The 25,745-nt window shown below is 47.1% G+C and overlaps 1 protein-coding gene across 1 annotated transcript in view; it reads right to left on the bottom strand.

Annotated features, from left to right (window-relative positions):
- The window catches only part of macrod2 (mono-ADP ribosylhydrolase 2), a 1,261,723-nt gene that overhangs the window by 748,080 nt on the left and 487,898 nt on the right, over positions 1–25,745 (bottom strand). The window contains exon 5 of the mRNA XM_042326660.1: positions 3,133–3,249. Coding sequence (XP_042182594.1) covers positions 3,133–3,249 — 117 coding nt within the window. The remainder of the gene's footprint in view (positions 1–3,132; positions 3,250–25,745) is intronic.

Consider the following 25,745-nt stretch of genomic DNA (forward strand, 5'->3'; position numbering starts at 1 on the left):
AAGATGAACGGAACAAGATACAGAGAGATCCTTGATGAAAACCTGCTCCAGAGTGCTCAGGACCTCACACTGGGGCGAAGGTTCACCTTCCAACAGAACAACAACACTAGGCACACAGCCAAGACAATGCAGGAGTGGCTTCAGGACAAATCTCTGAATATCTGAATAATATAAATATTGAGTTGCCCAGCCAGAGCCGGGACGTGAACCCAATCTAAGATCTCTGGAGAGACCTGAAAATAGCTGTGCAGCAACACTCCCCATCAAACCTGACAGAGCTTGAGAGGATCTGTAGAGAAGAATGGGAGAAACTCCCCAAATACAGGTGTGCAGAGTACAGGTCGACTGATTAATCGGAATGGCCGATTAATTAGGGCCGATTTCAAGTTTTCATAACAATCGGAAATAGGTAATTTTGCAGATTATTTATATTTTTTTTATATACCTTTATTTAACTAGGCAAGTCAGTTCAGAACACATTGTTATTTTCAATGACGGCCTAGGAACGGTGGGTTAACTGCCTTCTTCAGGGGCAGAATGACAGATTTTCACCTTGTCAGCTCGGGGAACCAATCTTGCAACCTTACAGTTAACTAGTCCAAAGCTATAAACACCTGCCTCTCGTTGCACTCCACAAGGAGACTGCCTGTTACACGATTGCAGTAGAAGCCGAAGTAAGTTGCTAGCTAGCAGTAAACTTATCTTATAAAAAACAATCAAACAACCACTAGTCAGAATTGCACATGGTTGATGATATTACTAGTTTATCTAGCGTGTCCTGCGTTGCATATCATCGATGCAGCGCTGGGGGATGACTTAACAAAAGCGCATTTGCGAAAAAAGCACAATCGTTGGACGACTGTACCTAACCAAAAACACCAATGCCTTTCTTAAAATCAATACACAGAAGTATATACACTGTTCAAAAAAATAAAGGGAACACTAAAATAACACATAAAAAACAGAAATAAGAATAATAATGGAAATACAGATAGATATGGTTTTAAAGAGGTGGTGGTAATATTTCATTCAGTACAGAAATGTGTAGGTGGCCTAACTTCCCCTTTCCCGCAAGCTAAATTGTGCCAAGATACCACTTTTGTTGGACAAGCTATGTTTTCAAAACTGTAATGTTTACATGAATTCTGATTATTTCTAGGGATACACAACATCCTGAAATATATCTAGGTATCTTTGTTTGAAAGAATGCTATATTTCCCTTGATGGAGTGATGCTGAATGTAAAAAACTTCAACCACTCTCCCCTACAGAAGATGTGTCCACAGCCCGAGATTGTTTGTGATATCGTGACATGGTAAGTTATTAAACTATGACATTTGACATATGTTATTAGATTGTTATGGAAGTGTCAGGCAGTGTTGCCATAGCAGAAAATGGAACAGACCGTGTGTGCACGTGTATTATCCATAGCAATCAATGGAACCACCTGTCTGTCTATCATCCTGCATGACTCATTGGTTTATCTGCTTGGCTTGTTTGACAGCTTTAAGACACATTAAACACAAACCAATTTCTCCACAACTTTCATTTGCTTCCAACCCTCTTCTAATTTCACAGGCTCTCTGGGTCCTTTTTCTGGGTCAGTCCCAAATGCCACCTTATTCCCTTTATAGGGCACTACTTTCAACCAGGGCTTATAGGGCTCTGGTCAAAAGTAGTACACTATATATAGAATAGGGTGCAATTTGGGAGGCATCCATCTCTCTGTCTTACAGAAACTATTCAGGGAAATGACACTTCCACTGGGATGTTTGACAGAACTGTACCAAAGCAAAATACACTTGTTTTCCACACTATAAACCCTAACCCTAACACAACCATATAATTCCAGCTTTGTTTGTGGCACCTTTTTAAGTGTGGCAGGTGCATTACAAATAATTACCCATGGTCATCTATCACCCTTATCACTCCCCCAATCCAGATGTGTCCACAGACAGACCTCTTCATCCATTACCAGATTACTATCTCTTTCCCGCTCTCTTTCTGTCTCTCTCTCTTTCTATCTCTCTCTCTCTTTCTCTCTACTCTCTCTCTCTGTCTCTCTGTCTCTCTCTCTCTCTCTGTCTCTCTCTCTCTCTCTGTCTCTCTCTCTGTCTCTCTCTCTCTCTCTCTCTCTCTCACACTCGCAGACAAATGTATGTTATATACCTCCTTCCCTGAAAAAGCCTAAAACAACGGCAGCCTTCTATGGAATGACGATCTCCATAACTCACCAAGAGGAGAGTTATGTGAACCGTTAACTGGATAAATCAAGGATAAAATATCAATCAAGTTACTACCAAATGTTTCCCTTAATGTCTTTCTTTGTTTGCAGATGGCACCCTATTCCATATATAGTGCAGTGTTTGACCAGAGCCAATGTGCACTGTAAAGGGGAATAGTGTGCCATTTGGGATGCAGACTTTGTGTACAGATGGAACCTCCAACAGGGCGTAGAACAAGCACCTACCCATCATAATGATAACGACTCTGTTAATAATAAGAGCCCATTCATCAGTAATGGCCAATCACTACTAATAAATGATGATGGAACTGTCGTTCTATATCCAAAAATAAATAAATAAAGTGTGCAAGCAACTGTAAACTCGATGGGCTGATTGATAGGATTCATCCTAAAATGACTCAAATGTCCCCAATGTAATTCAGTATGCAGTGAGGCAGTGGGGTGATTCACAATGTCAGTGTAGTCATTATGTAATGTTGCAGACATCACTGGCAACAATGTCTTACAGAAGGGATACACTGGACATCATTGCAACCAATTGTTCCTATGGGGTGGGTATGTTAACTGGGATCTTGTAGCTAGTGGATGGGTGGTGTAGTGATAATTAGGTTGGCAGTCATGTTGTTACAATGATCCGATTGGCTGTAATGCATAGAAGCATCATCATGTCCCAACGTTTCACATGTTCAGCGACATGTTTCATGGGGATCATGTTCAATGTGTAGGGATCATATAGAAAGAGCTGGTATACACCATATAGAATTAACCATATTCATTGCAGGTATTGTAAAGGACACAAATGCAGCATAGTGTAGGATGTAGCATCAAAACAGCACCCATGGCAGGGAAAATTGGAACAGGGATAATAATGGATTAAATGGTACTCACATTTAGCCGGTAGGTCGTAGCCACAGGTGATCTTGGCGTTGCCGGTTTCACAGCCGTTGAGTGTGATGCATTCTTCATACAGACAGGAGCCTGCTGCTTTGTGTATGCAGCCGTCAACTGAAAACACAGAGACAGAAAGACACATACGTGTTAGTCCTACTAAGTGGGCTGTGGTGTGCTAGCTAGTTAGCTGTGGTGTGCTAGCTAGTTAGCTGTGGTGTGCTAGCTAGTTAGCTGTGGTGTGCTAGCTAGTTAGCTGTGGTGTGCTAGCTAGTTAGCTGTGGTGTGCTAGCTAGTTAGCTGTGGTGTGCTAGCTAGTTAGCTGTGGTGTGCTAGCTAGTTAGCTGTTGTGTGCTAGCTAGTTAGCTGTGGTGTGCTAGCTAGTTAACTGTGTTGCGCTAGCTAGTTAGCTGTATTGAGCTAGTTAGTTATCTGTTGTGTGCTAGTTAGTTAGTTGTGTTGCACTAGTCAGCTGTGGTGGGATAGTTAGCTGTGTTGTGCCGGCTAGTTAGCTGTGATGGGCTAGTAGCAGCCATGTGTCATGTCACCTTACACAGATAAGTCGCCATGAGGTCAGATTTGAATTACACTAAACCAATACAGCTTCCATAACCCATTGAAAACCACCCGCTGATGTTAATCTCACTAAAACACAAACATGGTCAGCCAAAGAGACGTAAGTCAGCTAGCTGCAAAGTGTGTACTGATGTATGCATGAGTCCTCTTTCTTCCTCAGATACGCCAAAACAGTTCACTCTCCACATCTCTTTACCCTCATGCATTACCAGTAGCTTATGGGTCTGTTGCACATGTTGCTAGTGTTATTTGACCACAGAAGCAAGAGGCCCCTGCTGCTAGTAAATATTGACAGAAATAGGCTCAGCAAGAAATAAATTAGCTACTGTTTGAATTTCATAATGCCTCCACAGAGTAGTCAAACACACACACTTACAAAAAAAAGAGTGCAGTTTTGAAACTGCAGTAACAGTGCAGTAACTGCAGTCGACTGGTATTTTGAATGCAGTAATTGCAGAATAACTGCAGTGAACTGCAGTTATACTACACTCTAACTGCAATTACACTGCAAAATGACTGCAGTTAAAAAACGTATTTTGTATGCAGTAGTTGCAGCATACTGCAGTTATACTGCACTCTTTTTTTCGTAAGGGGACACACTGCACATAACACACATTTTCTTGAATATTTCTCTCATATCATCAGCTAGGTTACAGTTATACCCCATCACTATGCTGTGGATGGTTTATTGTTTTATATCATGTCCTCCGTGGAAGGATGTGTTATAATGTGGATTTGTGCTCCGGTTCTGTCCTGAGTGTTCCTTCCCTTCCTAGTTGATGTGTGTCCTGCTTGGCCCCTGGGTAAATATCTGCCCACTAAGGTTCTAATTCACAGGGTTAACGTGTGTGTGTGTCTAATGATATGTAGTGTTTCCTTCTTGTCTAGTGAAGCTGGTTATTAAGGGAATACAAAACGTTTCTTCTAAGTCATGATGCATCTGCACTGGTAACATCTCTGAGTGTTCAGAGTGAACCTGGTTTTCTCCAGGGATAAGTGAACCTAGCCTGGGTACCAGTCTGTCTGTACTATCACTCCCCTTTTTGACACTCCTTGTTAAGGACTGGTAAAAAGTGGAATGATAGCACGAACAGACTGGTACCCAGGCTAAGGTGAACCAGCCAGGCCACGAGAGTCAGAGCACAGCCTCCCTCAATCTTCCCAAACAGCACCATTCCCATGTACAAGGCATGAACAGTGAAGCTGATTAGAAGGCATGCATGAGAGTATCAGCTGTTCCGGACAACTGTGTGATCACGCTCTCCGTAGCCGACGTGAGTAAGACCTTAAAACAGGTCAACATACACAAGGCTGCGGGGCGAGACGGATTACCAGGACGTGTGCTCCGGGCATGTGCTGACCAACTGGCAGATGTCTTCACTGACATTTTCAACATGTCCCTGATTGAGTCTGTAATATAAACATATTTCAAACAGACCACCATAGTCCCTGTGCCCAAGAACACCAAGCCATGAAGTGCTTTGAAAGGCTGGTAACGGCTCACAACAACACCATTATCCCAGAAACTGTAGACCCACTCGAATTTGCATAACGCCCAAACAGATCCACAGATGTTGCAATCTCTATTGCACTCCACACTGCCCTTTCCCACATGGACAAAAGGAACACCTATGTGAGAATGCTATTCATTGACTACAGCTCAGCGTTCAACACCATAGTGTCCTCAAAGCTCATCACTAATTAAAAATATATATATATAATGATTTCACCTTTATTTAACCAGGTAGGCCAGTTGAGAACAAGTTCTCATTTACAACTGCGACCTGGCCAAGATAAAGCAAACCAGTGTGACACAAACAACAACACAGAGTTACACATGGAATAAACAAGCGTACAGTCAATAACACAATAGAAAATAAATTATGTCTATATACAGTGTGTGCAAATGGCATGAGGAGGTAAGGCAATAAATAGGCCATAGTAGCAAAGTAATTACAATTACACTGGAGTGATAGATGAGCAGATGGTGATGTGCAAGTAGAAATACTGGTGCGCAAAAGAGCAGAAAAGTACATTTAAAAAATATGGGGATGACGTAGGTAGATTGGGTGGGCTATTTAAAGATGGGCTATGTACAGCTGCAGTGATCGGTTTGCTGCTCAGATAGCTGATGTTTAAAGTTAGTGAGAGAGATATAAGTCTCCAGCTTCAGAGATTTTTGCAATTCGTTCCAGTCATTAGTAGCAGAGAACTGGAAGGAAAGTCGGCCAAAGGAGGTGTTGGCTTTGGATCACCTGGTGCCAGTGGGTCTACCGACGAATATGTAGCGAGGGCCAGCCGACTAGAGCATACAGGTCGCAGTGGTGGGTGGTATATGGGGCATTGGTGAAAAAACGGATGGCACTATGATAGACTGCATCCAGTTTGCTGAGTACAGTATTGGAAGCTATTTTGTAGATAACATCGCTGAAGTCGAGGATCGGTAGGATAGACAGTTTTACGAGGGTAAGTTTGGCGGCATGAGTGAAGGAGGCTTTGTTGTGAAATAGGAAGATGATTCTAGATTTAATTATGGTTTGGAGATGTTTAATATGAGTCTGGAAGGAGAGTTTACAGTCTAGCCAGACACCTAGGTATGTGTAGTTGTCCACATATTCTAAGTCAGAACCGTCAGGAATAGTGATGCTAGTCAGACGGGCGGGTGCGGGCAGGGAAAATTTGAAAAGCATGCATTTGGTTTTACAAGCATTTAAGAGCAGGTGGAGGCCACGGGAGGAGTGTTGTATGGCATTGAAGCTTGTTTGGAGGTTAATTAACTTCTCAAGGATAGGGGGCAGCATTTGGAATTTTGGATGAAAAGCGTGTCCAAATTAAACTGCCTGCTACTCATCCCCAGAAGATAAGTATTGCATATTATTGGTAGATGTGGATAGAAAACACTCTGAAGTTTCTAAAACTGTTTGAATCATGTCTGTGAGTATAACTAAACATATTTGGCAGATGAAACACAGAGGACAAACCATTCAGATTTTTTGTTTTGAGGTCACTCTCTTTTCATTGGGAATCCAGATTTCTAAGGGACGTTCTTGCAGTTCCTATCGCTTCCACTGGATGTCAACAGTCTTTAGAAATTGGTTGAGGTTTTTCATTTTTGTAATGAAGAAGTAACACTGTTCAGAACGAGGCTAGAGTGAAGAGGACTCTATGTTAGAGGCGCATGACCTGAAAGCTAGCTACAGTTTGTTTTCCTTCTGTATTGAACACAGATCATCCCGTCTTCAATTGTATTGATTATTTACATACAAAAATACCTAAAGTTAGCGTCCAAAATATCCCAGAGAGGTTAACACAGTGTCCAAAGAAGGGCCAGACTGGTAATAGGGGTTGCAACATTGGCGGTGGATAATTTTAGAAAGAGAGGGTCCAGATTGTCTAGCCCAGCTGATTTGTACAGGTCCAGGATTTGCAGCTCTTTCAGAACATCTTCTATCTGGCTTTGGGTGAAGGAGAAGCTGGGGAGGCTTGGGAAAGTAGCTGCGTGGGGTGCGGAGCTGTTGGCCAGGGTTGGGGTAAGGATCCTAGGACTAAACACCTCCCTCTGCAACTGGATCCTGGACTTCCTGACGGGCCGCCCCCAGGTGGTGAGGGTAGGGTACAACACATCTGCCACGCTGTTCCTCAACACTGGAGCCCCCCAGGGGTGCGTGCTCAGTCCCCTCCTGTACTCCCTGTTCACCCACAACTGCATGGCCAGGCATGACTCCAACACTATCATTAAGTTTGCAGATGACACAAAAGGTGGTAGTCCTGATCATCGACAATGACGTGACAGCCTACAGGAAGGAGGTCAGAGATCTGGCCGGGTGGTGCCAGAATAGCAACCTATCCCTCAACGTAACCAAAACTAAGGAGATGATTGTGGACTACTGGAAAAAGAGGACCGAGCACGCCCCCATTCTCATCAATGGGGCTGTAGTGGAGCAGGTTGAGAGCTTCAAGTTCCTTGGTATCCACATCACCAACAAACTAGAATGGTCCAAACACAACAAGACAGTCGTGAAGAGAGCACGACAAAGCCTACTCAGGGAACTAAAAAGATTTGGCATGGGTCCTGAGATCTTCAAAAGGTTCTACAGCTGGAACATCGAGAACATCCTGACTGGTTGCATCACTGCCTGGTACGGCAATTCCTCGGCCTCCGGCCGCAAGGTGTAACCGATGTGAAATGGCTAGCTAGTTAGCGGTGGTGCGCGCTAATAGCGTTTCAATCGGTGAGGTCACTTGCTCTGAGACCTTGAAGTAGTGGTTCCCCTTGCTCTGCAAGGGCCTCTGCTTTTGTGGAGCGATGGGTAACGATGCTTCGTGGGTGACTGTTGTTGATGTTTGCAGAGGATCCCTGGTTCGAGCCCGGATATGGGCGAGGGGACGGACTAAAGTTATACTGTTACATTGATGCTGTTAACCCGGATCACTGGTTGCTGCGGAAATGGAGGAGGTAAAAAGGGGGTGAGTGTTACGGATGTGAAATGGCTAGCTAGTTAGCGGCGGTGCGCGCTAATAGCATTTCAATTGGTGACGTCACTCGCTTTGAGACCTTGAAGTAGTGGTTCCCCTTGCTCTGCAAGGGCCGCGGGTTTGTGGATCGATGGGTAATAATGCTTCGTGGGTGACTGTTTTCTGTGTGCAGAGGATCCCTGGTTCGCGCCCGGTTCGGGGTGAGGGGACGGAATAAAGATATACTGTTACAAAGGCACTACAGAGAGTGCCTGCCATCCAGGACCTCTACACCAGGCAGTGTCAGAGGAAGGCCCTACAAAAAGTCAAAGACCCCAGCCACCCCAGTCATAGACTGTTCTCTCTACTACCGCATGGCAAGCAGTTGCATTGTGTGTGTGTGTGCCCCCCCAACCCCTCTTTTTACGCTGCTGCTACTCTCTGTTTATCATATATGCATAGTCACTTTAATTATGTATTCATGTACATACTACCTCAATCAGACCGATTAACCGGTGCCTGTATGTAGCCTCGCTACTGTTATAGCCTTGCTACTGTTATTTTTCACTGTCTTTTTACTGTTGTTTTATTTATTTACTTACCTATTGTTCACCTAATACCTTTTTTGCACTGTTGGTTAGAGCCTGTAAGTAAGCATTTCACTGTTGTATTTTGCGACGTTACTAAAAAAATTTGATTTGATTTGAAGTCCATACAACTTTCTTCAAAGTCTCGCACCTGGACAGGTGAGAGAACCTCTCTGAGAGCAGATTAGCATCTGCATTTTTTGGGGTCTCATGTGGTGCAACACAGAGTCTGGGGAGAGTAAACTGGCTTTTCTCCTGGGTCCAGGTCGGAGCCAGTCAGGAGCCAGCCTCTCTTTCTCCCCCAAGACTCTCCTCCCCATAAACACACAGTATTCCCAGTGAAGGACTGCTCTCTCTCTCTCTCTCTCTCTCTCAAGCTTGATACACAGTCTGTATCAACACCTGAACAGGTGAGAGAACTTCACTGAGTGCAGGTTGATCCATGCTTCCTCTAAGTCTTATCTTGAACAGGTGCATGGTGAACTAACTAGGTTTTTCTCCAGAACCCAGGTATAGCCAGCCAGGAGCCAGCCTATCCTCTTCCCTCAAAATCCCTCTCCCCAGATGCACACATCAGGTCATCTGCACTGACTGTATGTCCCTCTGGTTAAGACCAAAATGTAAATATAAAATCAACAGTTCTCTCTCCCGTGAAGCTGGATACACAGTCCATATGAAACTCTCCTAAGTATCAACACCTGCACAGATGAGAACACTTCTCTACGAGCTGGGCCTACATTCTCCTGAGCCCCTGTCTGCTCACCTTGACCCAGCCAGGAGCCAGCCTCCCTTTTCTCCCAAGACCCCTCTCCAGACACACAGCCTCTTCAGTGAAGCTGATTATTAAGTCTGTATGAAACATTTCTCCTTAGAAGACACATGGACATAGAACTACTCAGACCAGGGCCTCCATTTTCCTGAGTCCTAGTATGATGTCCTCATCTGGAACAGGTGCATAGTGAACTGGGTTTTCTCTAGTGTAACCATCCAGGAAGCAGGCAGGTCATGGAAGACAGAGCACAGCACAGCCTACATCCCTCCATCTACCCTTCCTCCCCCAGGGCCCTTCTCTCCCCAGACACACACAGCCCCCATCCCTCCATCTTCGCATCCATCTACCCCCTTCCCATAGGAACCCTCTCCTCTCTCCCTAGACACCCACAGCTCTCTCTGGGTAACATCAGTGTGGGGGCTAGTGCCTGGATAATTTATTATACATGACTGCTGTGGGAGACACTGTGTGGTGGGAGACCAGCTAGAATGGAGGGTAGATAGAGCATATCTACGTCCCAAATAGCACTCTATTCCCTATCCAGTGCAGTACTTTTGACCAGGGCCCATACGGCTCTAGTCAAAAGTACTGGACTATGTAGGGAATAGAGTGCCATTTGGGACACACACCATATCCCAGCTAAAGGAGATGGAAACTTCTCTTCTTACCAGGCAGTATGTCATGAGTGGAGCTGCACCAAAAACAGGATGAACCCCAAATACCACCTTTTCCTTATAAAGTGTACTACCTTTGACCAAGGCCCATAGAACTAGGCAAAGGTAGTACACTATATATAGGGACGTCAAAGGTTCAGGCTTCTGCACAAAACAAACAGAAACTCTAGTCTCTACAGCGCCGGTTAAATTGTGTTTAAGAGCATTTTTTAACTCTCTAAATGGTTTAAATGACTGAGAAATAGATGTCATTGCTGCAATAATTTGTGAGTGGGCAGCATATAGCATCATCCTCAATTGATATGCTGAATTATTTTTCCATATTACACTATGTTTTGCCTAATTTCCCTAATGTGGACAGTTTGTGTTACTACACTATAAAAGAAAACCAGTTGTTTTTACGGTAACTTACTGGCAGCCAGTTACCTGTAAGTTACTGTAAAAAAAAGGACAGTAATGTACTGTTAATACAACGTTTCATTGGAATTTATGGTAACATACTGTAATGACGTGGCCCTTTCTGGATGTAGGTCGTGCCTCCCCCCTCTTCCAGGTTAGAATTAAACAATATTTCTACTTATGAGAATGTGGGAATGGTCCGTGGACACTTAAGAGACAGTCATGTTGAGTGTGTTTCATGTGGTGATCTCATGAAGGACAGGAAACATACAGAACTGTACCTCTGAATGTATCAATTTCTCAATTATGGGGTTTGCATCTAATTCTTGTATAAAAATGAATGAGTAAAGATGAAACTATTTGTGAAATGATGTAATGTGATGTTGACCTTTAAAATGAGAGAATTGTCTTCCATATTATTATTAGAATGTATTATTTTTACCTTTATTTAACTAGGCATCTTAGGAACAGTGGGTTAACCACGCACACCATACGACTAGAAGACCATCCCATGTGGAGCTGGCTGGAAATGGTTCAACTCTGAGACTATCGATTCACAACAGAAAGAGACAATTCTAGATGAGACAAATTGCTAGTCTGCAGCTAGAAATGACGTAAACCTAGAATGAGCATGCCGACAATCTCCGAAGCAAATATTCTATGAGAACACTTCTGAATGGTACTCTGAAGTATCCATTCTAACCACCTACAACCACAAAATACTTTGTGACTTCAATGGCTTTGTGACTTCAATTAACCAGAGACTCTGATGAACCCTACAGAGAAGACAATGGCATATGGGTGTAAATATATATGCATTGCAATTATTATCTAATGAGCGGCTGTTCATGCACAAAGGATTAGCATTTCAATTAATATAATTATAGGCTGTGTGTAGTAAATCCATTTGTCTTTCCCGCTCTTTCTTAGTCCCACCCCTTTCCTTTTGTCTATCAAGCTGTCATATCGGCTTAGCCCACTAGGGACTTTTCTATCACTGTTAGTAACCAATATCTACTGTTTGTGATGTTATTCTGTGATTATTTAGTTAGTAAATATATAATTAAGCCAATTTGTATATTGCTTATTCATAATTTATGCTAGGGTTCGTGCAGATAACCAATAATTTTACAATGTTTGGAATGAGACTAACAAGGTAATAATACATTAATGAGAATGACTAATCGATCAGATATTAAAATATCTGAAGAGTTATATTTGGAAAATTATAGCTCTGTAAATTGACATTTTCCTTAGTGCCCCGACTTCCTGGTTAATTTTGTTTAATTTTAATTACACACAGAGAATTAATTTGATAAAATAACACTCTTCACATTTAATGATAGTAAAGACACGACAATACTGTACGTTTTTTACACTAACTTATAGGTAACTGTCTGCCAGTTATATTGTTATGCGTGATCAATTTGTGAATGCTATTGATTACGTTAGAGCAAGCTAATCAATTTCAGTGTCTAATGACCACTTGGTAAACGTTGGAGCATGAGCAGTTTATAAGGTACTAAATGTAAAAAATACAAGTAATCTGAACAGAAGTTCAGCCTGGGTTATCAGTGAAATACCACCCGTCTGTCACACCTGTACAGCCTTGGTTATCAGTGAAATACCACCCGTCTGTCACACCTGTACAGCCTTGGTTATCTGTGAAATACCACCCGTTCTGTCACACCTATACAGCCTTGGTGTCACGCCCTGGTCTAAGTATTTTGTGTTTTTCTTCATGTATTGGGTCAGGCCAGGGTGTGGCATGGGGTTTTTGTATTGTGGTGTGTTTTGTCTTGGGGTTCTGGTGTGTATGTATTGGGATTGTAGCTAGTGGGGTTATCTAGCAAAGTCTATGGCTGTCTGGAGTGGTTCTCAATCAGAGGCAGGTGTTTATCGTTGTCTCTGATTGGGAACCATATTTAGGCAGCCATATTCTTTGAGTTTGTCGTGGGTGATTGTCCTTAGTGTCTTTGTTTCTGTCGCTGTGTTAGTTGACACAAGTATAGGCTGTTTCGGTTTTCGTTACGTTCGTTTTGTAGTGTTTTGTGTGTATTCGTGTTACGTTTGTTTGATTAAACATGGATCGCAATCTACACGCTGCATTTTGGTCCGACTCTCCTTCACACCTAGAAAACCGTTACACTTGGTTATCAGTGAAATACCACCTGTTCTGTCACGCCTGTACAGCCTTGGTTATCAGTGAAATACCACCCGTTCTGTCACGCCTGAACAGCCTTGGTTATCAGTGAAATACCACCCGTTCTGTCACACCTGTACAGCCTGGGTTATGAGTGAAATACCACCCGTTCTGTCACACCTGTACAGCTTTGGTTATCAGTGAAATACCAACCGTCTGTCACGCCTGAACAGCCTTGGTTATCATTGAACTGAACAGCCTTGGTTATCATTGAAATACCAATCATTTATGTCACACCTGAACAGCCTTGGTTATCATTGAAATACCAATCATTTATGTCACACCTGAACAGCCTTGGTTATCATTGAAATACCAATCATTTATGTCACACCTGAACAGCCTTGGTTATTGTGATTTGCTTAGGCTCTTAAGAAACCCATAGAGTTGTGTAAGCCTCTTTAAAGCTACAAAACTGTCATTGTTCAAAATTAACATATGTTAACAATACAACAGAACAGATTAACCAGAATCACATTTATTCTCACGGGTGGCCAGAAATAACTATACGACAGCCATTCCCCTGCTAAGCCACACACCGATAATTTTGGGTCGTTGGGTCATATATCGATAACCCAGCATCGATAACCCAGCACCCAGCATCGATAACCCAGCACCCAGCATCAATAACCCAGCACCCAGGATCAATAACCCAGCATCGATAATTCAGCACCCAGCATCAATAACCCAGCACCCAGCATCGATAACCCAGCACCCAGCATCGATAACCCAGCACCCAGCACCCAGCACCCAGCATCAATAACCCAGCACACAGCATCAATAACCCAGCACACAGCATCGATAACCCAGCACACAGCATCAATAACCCAGCACCCAGCATCAATAACCCAGCACCTATCATTGATAACCCAGCACCCAGCATCGATAACCCAGCATCAATAACCCAGCACCCAGCATCGATAACCCAGCACCCAGCATCGATAACCCAGCACCCAGCATCGATAACCCAGCACACAGCATCAATAACCCAGCACACAGCATCGATAACCCAGCACCCAGCATCAATCAGCATCAAACCCAGCACCCAGCATCAATACCCCAGCACCCATCATCGATAACCCAGCACCCAGCATTGATAACCCAGCACCCAGCATCAATAATCCAGCACCCAGCATCGATAACCCAGCACCCAGCATCGATAACCCAGCACCCAGCATCAATAACCCAGCACCCAGCATCAATAACCCAGCACCCAGCATCGATAACCCAGCACACAGCATCGATAACCCAGCACCCAGCATCGATAACCCAGCACACAGCATCAATAACCCAGCACACAGCATCGATAACCCAGCACCCAGCATCAATAACCCAGCACCCAGCATCAATAACCCAGCACCCATCATCGATAACCCAGCACCCAGCATTGATAACCCAGCACCCAGCATCAATAATCCAGCACCCAGCATCGATAACCCAGCACCCAGCATCGATAACCCAGCACCCAGCATCAATAACCCAGCACACAGCATCAATAACCCAGCACACAGCATCGATAACCCAGCATCCAGCATCAGCACCCATCATCAATAACCCAGCACCCAGCATCAATAACCCAGCACCCAGCATCGATAACCCAGCACCCAGCATCAATAACCCAGCACCCATCATCAATAACCCAGCACCCAGCATCAATAACCCAGCACCCAGCATCAATAACCCAGCACCCAGCATCAATAACCCAGCACCCAGCATTGATAACCCAGTGGTTTTCAAAGAAAACAACTCAACTAATTGATCCAATGTCTGTAACCAAGCAGTTGGGTCAACCAAACAACCCAGCAATTGTTAGAGTGCCGGAAGCCACACTGCACTTTCTCTGAAATCCTTCCAGGTGTTATTATGTAGACATGGTATAGTGACTGTAGAGATGCTTTTCAATCTGTGATGATGCAAATGATGTGTGATCTTGGGCTTTGTCCCAAATGGCACCCTATTACCTACATAGTGCACAACTTCTGGTCAAAGGCAATGCACTACAGTGCCTTGCGAAAGTATTCGGCCCCCTTGAACTTTGCGAACTTTTGCCACATTTCAGGCTTCAAACATAAAGATATAAAACGTAATTTTTTTGTGAAGAATCAACAACAAGTGGGACACAATCATGAAGTGGAACGACATTTATTGGATATTTCAAACTTTTTTAACATATCAAAAACTGAAAAATTGGGCGTGCAAAATTATTCAGCCCCCTTAAGTTAATACTTTGTAGCGCCACCTTTTGCTGCGATTACAGCTGTAAGTCGCTTAGGGTATGTCTATCAGTTTTGCACATCGAGAGACTGAAATTTTTTCCCATTCCTCCTTGCAAAACAGCTCGAGCTCAGTGAGGTTGGATGGAGAGCATTTGTGAACAGCAGTTTTCAGTTCTTTCCACAGATTCTCGATTGGATTCAGGTCTGGACTTTGACTTGGCCATTCTAACACCTGGATATGTTTATTTTTGAACCATTCCATTGTAGATTTTGCTTTATGTTTTGGATCATTGTCTTGTTGGAAGACAAATCTCCGTCCCAGTCTCAGGTCTTTTGCAGACTCCATCAGGTTTTCTTCCAGAATGGTCCTGTATTTGGCTCCATCCATCTTCCCATCAATTTTAACCATCTTCCCTGTCCCTGCTGAAGAAAAGCAGGCCCAAACCATGATGCTGCCACCACCATGTTTGACAGTGGGGATGGTGTGTTCAGGGTGATGAGCTGTGTTGCTTTTACGCCAAACATAACGTTTTGCATTGTTGCCAAAAAGTTCAATTTTGGTTTCATCTGACCAGAGCACCTTCTTCCACATGTTTGGTGTGTCTCCCAGATGGCTTGTGGCAAACTTTAAACGACACTTTTTATGGATATCTTTAAGAAATGGCTTTCTTCTTGCCACTCTTCCATAAAGGCCAGATTTGTGCAATATACGACTGATTGTTGTCCTATGGACAGAGTCTCCCACCTCAGCTGTAGATCTCTGCAGTTCATCCAGAGTGATCATGGGCCTCTTGGCTGCATCTCTGATCAGTCTTCTCCTTGTATGAGCTGAAAGTTTAGAGGGACGGTCTTGGTAGATCTTGGTAGATTTGCAGTGGTCTGATACTCCTTCCATTTCAATATTATCGCTTGCACAGTGCTCCTTAGGATGTTTAAAGCTTGGGAAATCTTTTTGTATCCAAATCCGGCTTTAAACTTCTTCACAACAGTATCTCGGACCTGCCTGGTGTGTTCCTTGTTCTTCATGATGCTCTCTGCGCTTTTAATGGACCTCTGAGACTATCACAGTGCAGGTGCATTTATACGGAGACTTGATTACACACAGGTGGATTGTATTTATCATCATTAGTCATTTAGGTCAACATTGGATCATTCAGAGATCCTCACTGAACTTCTGGAGAGAGTTTGCTGCACAGAAAGTAAAGGGGCTGAATAATTTTGCACGCCCAATTTTTCAGTTTTTGATTTGTTAAAAAAGTTTGAAATATCCAATAAATGTCGTTCCACTTCATGATTGTGTCCCACTTGTTGTTGATTCTTCACAAAAAAATACAGTTTTATATCTTTATGTTTGAAGCCTGAAATGTGGCAAAAGGTCGCAAAGTTCAAGGGGGCCGAATACTTTCGCAAGGCACTGTATGTAGGAAATAGGGTGCCATTTGGGATGCACACTTACCCTCCTCACCTGCTCCCACTGTGAGCTGAGGGTTAAGGAACCCATTCAAGGAAGGCTCAATTAAATACATACAAAATATCACATCACACATGTAGACCCACAAGCACACACACACACACACACACACACACAAACAGAAACATATAATAAAGCCTGGGGAAGGGGAAGTACCGGTGAAGGTCATGAAGGCTGTTTATTGGCTCTTCCTCTCAGTAGGTGGGTGGGTGGGTGGGTGGGCGGGCAGGCGTGTGTAATCACAGTTTAGACTTCCTAATGGAGGAAGTTCTCATTTAATGGACTCAATCTAGAGACTAAGGCAGTATCCCTAATGGCACCCTATTTCCTATGTAGTACACTATTTTTGACTAGGGCCCATATGGTCTGGTCAAAAGTTTTGCACTAATGAATAGGGTGCCATTTGGGATGAGGGCTAAAGCATCTGCTCCTGTCCACCCCCACAGCCAGACACACACACACACACACACACACACACACACACACACACACACACACACACACACACACACACACACACACACACACACACACACACACACACACACACACACACACACACCACTCTCTCTCTCTCTCTCTCTCTACTGGTTTATCTCACTGTCAGCTCTGACTGCTGAAATATAGCAGCTATAATAGTTCATCCAACTAATCTATCTCCCTGGACTGGCTGCTACAGGCTTTAGGTAGGGCACACAGACACAGACACTCACAGACACATACACGCACACACAAACTTTCATCTGCTCCAATGTGGGACAGGGCATGTATTCATCTTCACTCTGTGTCTGTCTGTCTAGTTCACTGAGCGCTACCCCCTCTACCCTCCACCATCACTTCATCCAGGCTGGGATGGACTAATGAAGACAACTCTGGGATAGGGCTAGACGGTATCCCTCTCAACTAGGAAGAGAGAGAGAGGGGGAGGATGGGAGAGACAGCGCTAGATAGCTAGAAGAAAAAGAAAGGAGAGGGAGAGAGAGAGAGAAACAGAAAGAGAGGGTGACAACGGTAGAGAAGGTAACTCTTCAGCTCGACTAGAAGGGCTGCGAAGCCATCAGCCAATGTGACGTTCTACCTTCTACACGAACGCGTTGTTTCGAGAGTGGAGAGGAGCAGAGGGGAAGAGGAGAGGAGCAGAGGGGAAGAGGAGAGGAGCAGAGGGGAAGAGGAGAGGAGCAGAGGGAAGAGGAGAGGAGCAGAGGGGAAGAGGAGAGGAGCAGAGGGGAAGAGGAGAGGAGCAGAGAGGGGCAGAGGGAAGAGGAGAGGAGCAGAGGGAAAGACGAGGAGGAGAGGGGCAGAGGGGAAGAGTGGAGAGGAGCAGAGGAGAAGAGGGGAGGAGAGGAGCAGAGGAGAGGAGCAGAGGGGAAGAGGAGAGGAGCAGAGGAAAGACAAGAGGAGCAGAGGAGAGGGGCAGAGGAGAGGAGAGAGGAGGAGGGAGAGGAGCAGAGGGAAGAAGAGGAGAGGGGAAGAGGAGAGGAGCAGGAGCAGGGGAAGGAAGGAGGAGAGGAGCAGGGGAAGAGGGAGGAGCAGAGGGGAAGAGGAGAGCAGAGGGGAAGACAGAGAGGGAGAGGGGGAGCAGAGGAGAGGGGAAGAGAGGAACAGTGGAGAGAGAGGAGACGAGGAGGAGAGGGAGCAGAGGGAGGAGCAGAGGGGAGAGGAGAGAGGAGCAGAGGAGAGCAAGGAGAGGAGCAGAAGAGGAGGGAGAGGGGGGAGGAGAGGAGAGGAGAAGCAGAAGGAAAGCAGAGGGGAAGAGGAGGAGAGGGAGAGGAGCAGAGGGGAGAGAGGAGAGGAGCAGAGGGAAGAGGAGAGGAGCAGAGGGGAGCAGAGGGGAAGAGGAGAGGAGCAGAGGGGAGGAAGAGGAGAGGAGCAGAGGGGAAGAGGAGAGGAGCAGAGGGGAAGAGGAGAGGGAGCAGAGGGGAAGAGGAGAGGAGCAGAGGGGAAGAGGAGCAGAGGAGCAGAGGGGAAGAGGAGAGGAGCAGAGGGGAAGAGGAGAGGGAAGCAGAGGGGAAGAGGAGAGGAGCAGAGGGGGGAAGAGGAGAGGAGCAGAGGGGAAGAGGAGAGGGGCAGAGAGGGAAGGGAAGAGGGGAAGGGGAGGAGAGGAGCAGAGAGGGAGCAGAGGAGAGGAGGAGCAGAGGGGAAGAGGAGAGGGAGAGAGGAGAGAGGGGAAGAGGAGAGGAGCAGAGGGGAAGAGGAGAGGGGCAGAGGGGAAGAGGAGAGGAGCAGAGGGGAAGAGGAGAGGAGCAGAGGAGCAGAGGGAAGGGAAGAGGAGAGGAGCAGAGGGGAGAGGAGAGCAGAGAGGGAGAAGAGGAGAGAGGAAGAGAAGAGGAGAGGAGCAGAGGGGAAGAGGAGAGGAGCAGAGGGGGAAGAGGAGAGGAGCAGAGGGGAAGAGGAGAGGAGCAGAGGGGAAGAGGAGAGGAGCAGAGGGAAGAGGAGAGGAGGAAGAGGGAGAGAGGGCAGAGGGGAAGAGGAGAGGGGCAGAGGGGAAGAGGAGAGGAGCAGAGGGGAAGAGGAGAGGAGCAGAGGGGCAAGAGGAGAGAGAGGGCAGAGGGGAAGAGGAGAGGGCAGAGGGGCAGAGGAGGGAAGAGGGGAAGAGGGCAGAGGAGCAGAGGGGAAGAGGAGAGGAGCAGAGGGGAAGAGGGGAAGGAGAGGAGCAGGGGAAAGAGAGAGGAGCAGAGCAGAGGAGAGGGAGGGGAAGGAGAGGAGCAGAGGGGAAGAGGGAGGAGCAGAGGGGAGAGGAGCAGAGGAGAAGAGGAGAGGAGCAGAAGGAAAGGAGCAGAGGAGAGGAGAGGAGCAGAGGAGAGGAGCAGAGGGGAAGAGGAGAGGAGCAGAGGGGAAGAGGAGAGGAGCAGAGGAGAAGAGGAGAGGAGCAGAGGAGGAGAGGAGAGAGGAGAGGAGCAGAGGGCAGAGGAGAGGAGCAGAGGGGAGGAGAGGAGAGGAGCAGAGAGAGGAGCAGAGGGGAAGAGGAGAGGAGCAGAGAGAGGAGCAGAGGCAGAGGAGCAGAGGAGAGGAGCAGAGGGGAGAGAGCAGAGGAGCAGAGAGGGAGAGGAGCAGAGGGGAAGAGGAGAGGAGCAGAGAGGAGCAGAGCAGAGGAAGAGGAGAGGGGCAGAGGAGAGGAGAGGCAGAGGAGCAGAGGGAGCAGAGGAGCAGAGAGGAGGGGAGGAGAGGGAAGAGGAGAGGAGCAGAGGGGAAGGGCAGAGGGAGAGGGGAAGAGCAGAGGAGCAGAGAGGAGCAGAGAGGGAGAGGAGGAGCAGAGGAGGGGAAGGGCAGAGGAGAGGAGCAGAGGGAGAGGAGAGAAGGAGGAGAGGAGCAGAGGGGAAGAGGGGAGAGCAGGAGAGGAGCAGAGGGAAGAGGGGAAGAGGGGCAGAGGGGAGAGGAGCAGAAGGAAAGAGAGGAGGAGAGCAGAGGGGAAGAGGAGAGGAGCAGAGGGGAAAGAGAGGGGAAGAGGAGAGGAGCAGAGGGGAAGAGGAGAGGAGCAGAGGGGAAGAGGAGAGGAGCAGGAGAGGGGAGAGAGGAAGAGGAGAGGAGCAGAGGGGAAGAGGAGAGGAGCAGAGCAGAGGGGAAGAGGAGAGGAGCAGAGGGGAAGAGGAGAGGAGAGGAGGAGAAGAGGAGAGGAGCAGAAGGAAGAGAGCAAGGAGGAGAGGAGCAGAGGAGAAGAGGAGAGGAGCAGAGGGGAAGAGGAGGAGGAGAGGAGAGCAGGAGTTGAGAGGAGCAGAGGGGAAGAGGAGAGGAGCAGAGGGGAAGAGGAGAGGAGCAGAGGGAAAGAGGAGGAGGAGAGGAGCAGAGGAGAATAGCAGAGGAGAAGAGGAGAGAGGAGGGGGAGAGGAGGGAAGAGGAGCAGGGGAGCAGAGAAGGAGAGGAGCAGAGGGGAAGAGGAGCAGAGGGGAAGAGGAGAGGAGCAGAGGGGAGAGGAGAGAGGAGCAGAGGGAAGAGGAGAGGAGCAGAGGAGAGAGAGGAGAGGAGCAGAGAGGAAGAGGAGAGAGAGCAGAGGGGAAGAGGAGAGGAGCAGAGGAGAGAAGAGGGGAAGAGAGGGGAGAGGGAGCAGAGGGAGAGAGGAGGAGGGGAAGAGAGGGCAGAAGAGGAGAGGAGCAGAGGGAAGAGGAGAGGAGCAGAGGGAAGAGAGAGGAGCAGAGGCAGAGGGAAGAGAGAGGAGCAGAGGAGAGCAGAGGAGAGGAGCAGAGGGGAAGAGGAGAGGAGCAGAGGGGAAGAGGAGAGGAGCAGAGGGGAAGAGGAGAGGGAGGAGCAGAGGGAAGGAGAGGAGCAGAGAGAGAGGAGCAGAGGGGAAGAAGAGGGCAGAGGGGAGCAGAGGGAGCAGAAGAGGAGGAGGAGAGGAGCAGAGGGGGAGAGGAGAGGGAGGAGAGGAGCAGAGGGGGAGGAGAGGCAGAGGAGGAGCAGAGGAGAGGAGCAGCAGAGGGGAGAGAGAGCAGAGGGGGAGAGGGAGCAGAGGAGGGGAAGAGGAGAGGAGCAGAGGGGGAGAAGAGGAGCAGTGGAGAGGAGCAGAGGAGAGGAGAGGGCAGAAGGGAAGAGGAGAGAGGAGCAGAGGGAAGAGGAGAGGAGCAGAGGGAAGAGGAGAGGAGCAGGGGAAGAGGAGAGGAGCAGAGGGGAAGAGGAGAGGAGCAGAGGAGAAGAGGAGAGGAGCAGAGGGGAAGAGGAGAGGGGCAGAGGGGAAGAGGAGCAGGGGCAGAGGGGAGCAGAAGGAGGAGAGGAGAGGAGCAGAGGGGAGGAAGAGGGGAGGAGGAGGGCAGAGGGGAAGAGGAGAGGAGCAGAGGGAAGAGGAGAGGAGCAGAGGAGAAGAGGAGAGGAGCAGAGGGGAGAAGAGGAGAGGAGCAGAGGAAAGACGAGAGGAGAGGAGCAGAGGGGAAGAGGAGAGGAGCAGAGGAGAAGAGGAGAGGAGCAGTGGAAGGAGCAGAAGAGGAGAGGAGCAGGAGAGGAGCAGAGGGGGAAGAGGAGAGGAGCAGAGGAGAAGAGGAGAGGAGCAGAGGGGGAGGAGAGGAGCAGAAGAGGAGAGGAGCAGAGGGGAAGAGGAGAGAGGGCAGAGGGGAAGAGGAGAGGAGCAGAGGGAAGAGGAGAGGAGCAGAGGGGAAGAGGAGAGGGGCAGAGGGGAAGAGGAGAGGAGCAGAGGGAAGAGAAGAGGAGAGCAGAGGGGAAGAGGAGAGGGGCAGAGGGGGAAGAGGAGGGGCAGAGGGGAAGAGGAGAGGAGCAGAGGAGAGGAGCAGAGGGGAAGAGGAGAGGAGCAGTGGAGAGGGGAGAGAAGAGGAGAGGAGCAGAGGGAGAGGAGAGGGGCAGAGGGGGAGAGGAGAGGAGCAGAGAAGGGGAGAGCAGAGGGGGAAGAGGAGAGGAGCAGAGGAGAGGGGCAGAGGGAAGAGAGAGAGGAGCAGAGGGGAAGAGGAGAGGAGCAGAGGGGAAGAGGAGAGGGGCAGAGGGGAAGGAGAGGGGCAGAGGGGAAGAGGAGAGGAGCAGCAGGGGAAGAGGGAGGGGCAGAGGGGAAGAGGAGAGGAGCAGAGGGGAAGAGGAGAGGGGCAGAGGGGAAGAGGAGAGGAGCAGAGGGGAAGGGGCCACATGCAACCAAACTCCACTTTATTTGTCATTTTTTAAATTCACAAGATTGAATGAACGAACACGTGTCAGCCACCAAGAAGTGAACCTCTGTGATATTTAAACTTGGACGCTGCCATTGGACGTAATGCAACGCGAGCACAACATGGGCAGTATAGCAGCTTTCATTGATTGCAAAGGAATCATTCCCTCAATTGCTGATGGCTGTAGTGTAGCAGGGCCGTAGGACTGTGGTTCCAGTGAGTTACTATGCAGTTACCTTGGCGATAGCTGCTGTCAGTGTGCTGAGGAGGGGGACACCTCACAGTGCCCTCTCCTCTCAGGGCTCAGATCCCACATGCATTAGAGTCAGTCTAACAAAGCCCTGGTTACTCCCTCTCTCCTTTTCTCCCTGGCTTCCCTCCCTCCCTCGGCTCATCTCTTCTCTCTCACACACAGACTGAATGGAGAACCGGGGGGCTTCAGTCTTTTCTCTAAACTCCTCTCCCTCAGCTCAGACACAAAGAATCCCTGTGCTCTGCTCTCATTACAATACCCTGCTCTTCTCTGCTCTACTCTAGCCTGCTACCCTGCTTTTCAGAAATGGTGTCAGCTGCAATCTTCTCTCCTAATTATTTCTCTGTTCCTCAGAGGGTTGGATGGTTGGGGTTCAGGACTGACTGCAGAGTGGAGCTGGAGGAGGTAGTGAGGGGTGGGGGTTTGAAAGGTGGGGAGTGGATGGATGAGGCAGCAGGGGATGAAGGGCGGGGAGGAAGGGGTGGGAGGGGGTTATTGTGGGGATGGGAGACGTGGGGGTGTTGTGACAAGGATTAGTTCCTAATCAGTGCCAATCACACATCGAGTGTGTGTGTGTGTGTGTGTGTGTGTGTGTGTGTGTGTGTGTGTGTGTGTGTGTGTGTGTGTGTGTGTGTGTGTGTGTCAGTGAAGGCTTCTCAGAGGAGGAAGGGGAGGACCATCCTACGCAGTGAATTTCAGAACATTTTAAACTAATTAAACATTCAAATAGTTCTCCTTTTTAGATGAAACTATACTAAATATATTCACGTCACCAAATGCCTGATTAAAACACACTGTTTTGCAATGAAGGTCTACAGTAGTCTCAACAACACACTCTAAGCTAGCACCATGGTGTAGCAGGAAGACATATATTTCCCGTCCTCCTCTAGCTACATTGACTTCAATACAAAACCCAGGAGGCTTGTAGGCCTTACCCCCTTCCATAGACCTACATGATAATTATGACCACTTTCAGAGGACGTCCTCCAACTAATCAAAGCTTTTGCAATATGAACTGACATGTTGTCCATCCAATCGTAGGATTAGGATCAGAGAACAAACCTAGTGTGGTGTATTGGGGTTGTGCCACAGAGCATTATGGGGGTTCTATGGGTTGAGAAGCTTGGTGAGATTGAGAGTGAAGTGTGATAGTTGTCCATGTTTAGGATATTATTCAATTGAAATGTGTTTCTTCAAACTACAGGAGACGGAGGAGACAGATTATATATAGTTTTTTGTTTTTAGAAATGTTTGTGTGGTGTTAGTGCAATGTATTTCAATTTGCCTTGCTAACTTTAGTAGCTAGTAGCTAGCTAACATTAGCTAGCTACCAGAGTGCAGTTTTCTCTTCCACAATGGCTAGCTAATGCTAACAACAATGTAGTGGATTTTTCTGTTGAAGAACCCCTTTCATTTCCCACATCAGATTCAAGCTTCTTTGGAAAATGAACGAACGTCTGCGTATTTAAACTGCGCAACACAACAAAAAGGTAAGAAGAAACAGAGTCACAAGCAGCTTCTCGGCAAGAGTTTAGCCTTTTCTTAGGGCATGATGAGAGGAAAAGTTCAGCTAACAAGGGCAACTACAAAGACTTTGCAGATGTAATTGCAAGCTACGATGCTTAACTTGCTGAGCATATGAACGTTCCTACAGTCTTTTCTGGGAAGTGGAAATCAGTTCAGAATGACTTGATCGCTCCAGTAGGACAGGCTTTCCACTAACCTCCCAGGTTTATTTAGCAAAGCCGATGACACAGAATTACTCCGTACAGACAGACACAAGCCAAAACTCTTTACAGAAATGTTGCAGCAGCCCAGGCCACAGCGACACGTTAGAGATCTGACATGCTGTATGGGATGAAAACAAGACTATTTTTCAGTCTGATCATTAATAAGAGCAGCTGCATACAGCCTATGCTCCCTGTCCATCTGGTCAGCGTAAACACATTTGCAACGTTATGTATTCATAGGCTATTTGTTTGTCAGGAGACAATGTGAATGTGATCAAATGTGGTTTATATTCCAAGTTGGGCTGGCTAGGCTGCCTGTACTTGTCAATCCAAAATGATTCACTGGAATGAATCAATTAACAGTGAGTAAATGTTTTAGTAGACCTACAGTTGCATAGGACTGCATGATACAAACATGCATTAATCAAGATCAGCCCTGTGAGTTCTACTGTCTATCAGTTGTTGCCTCTGTGTCTGGGTAGAGGAAACCCCACTGTTAGACTAGTCTAAATACAATTCATACGAACACGTCTAGGGTTGCTGCAGTTTGACTGGGTTTTCATCCTCCCCAAGGCCAGGAGTTTTTTTAAACCATGCGACCTGATTAGAAAAATTGTACCCATCACAGCCCGTGTTAAACCTTTTTACAACTAATTAATCATAGTCATACCATATAGGGTACAGAGTTTTCCTGGTTAGGTTACCAGATAAGGAAAAACTCCAGGCCCCATGGGGTAACCCCCCCACTCTGGGACCGATAGTGCCACCAGTCTGCTTGCAGTTGTCAATTATCATCAGGTATGTGGATGATCAGGGATGTATTCAGGAATGTTTCTTGGGCTACTTTGATGTGTCAAGTGGGCGAGATGAGCAGTCTGTGTTTCACTGTGAATTGTGAGATGTCTGAGTCTAACTTCATGAAGAAACTTGTTGCCCAAACCTATGGTGGCGCTGCTGTAATGGCATGTATCTGCCATCTGTATTTACAGCTCAGTCCCTTCCTGTTCCCTGATTGAGAGGTGATGACAGCTCCACTACCATCGTCAACTCTCTGCTGACATGAACTGAAGCCACGTCTCATGCGCCCGCTCATCCACTGGCACATTGAATGTTTCCTCTCCAAGCTCTGTGAGTAGCCCTGTCAATGTTCACTCATTAGTGTATGTAGAGTCAATCACATACACAAACATATTATTATACATCAATGTGATTTTACTCCTTGCTTGGACTAACTCATTCTCAGCTCTTTAGTCTAACTGTGTAGTGTGTTGTGTTATTGTGTTTTGTCTTCACAGTCAAATCCTGTCCTGTTATCAATGGAAGAGTTGAGCTCTTCTCCAACACCATCCATCCATGATGAGCCTGTCCTGCACTGAGGCCTCTGATCACCTCAACTCCTATCCTGCACTGAGGCCTCTGATCACCTCAACCCCTGTCCTGCACTGAGGCCTCTGATCACCTCAACCCCTGTCCTGCACTGAGGCCTCTGATCACCTCAACTCCTATCCTGCACTGAGGCCTCTGATCACCTCAACTCCTATCCTGCACTGAGTCCTCTGATCACCTAAACTCCTATCCTGCACTGAGGCCTCTGATCACCTCAACTCCTATCCTGCACTGAGGCCTCTGATCACCTCAACTCCTATCCTGCACTGAGGCCTCTGATCACCTCAACTCCTATCCTGCACTGAGGCCTCTGAT

Source organism: Oncorhynchus tshawytscha, linkage group LG01 (genome assembly GCF_018296145.1).
Source record: "Oncorhynchus tshawytscha isolate Ot180627B linkage group LG01, Otsh_v2.0, whole genome shotgun sequence".
Lineage (NCBI taxonomy): Eukaryota > Metazoa > Chordata > Actinopteri > Salmoniformes > Salmonidae > Oncorhynchus > Oncorhynchus tshawytscha.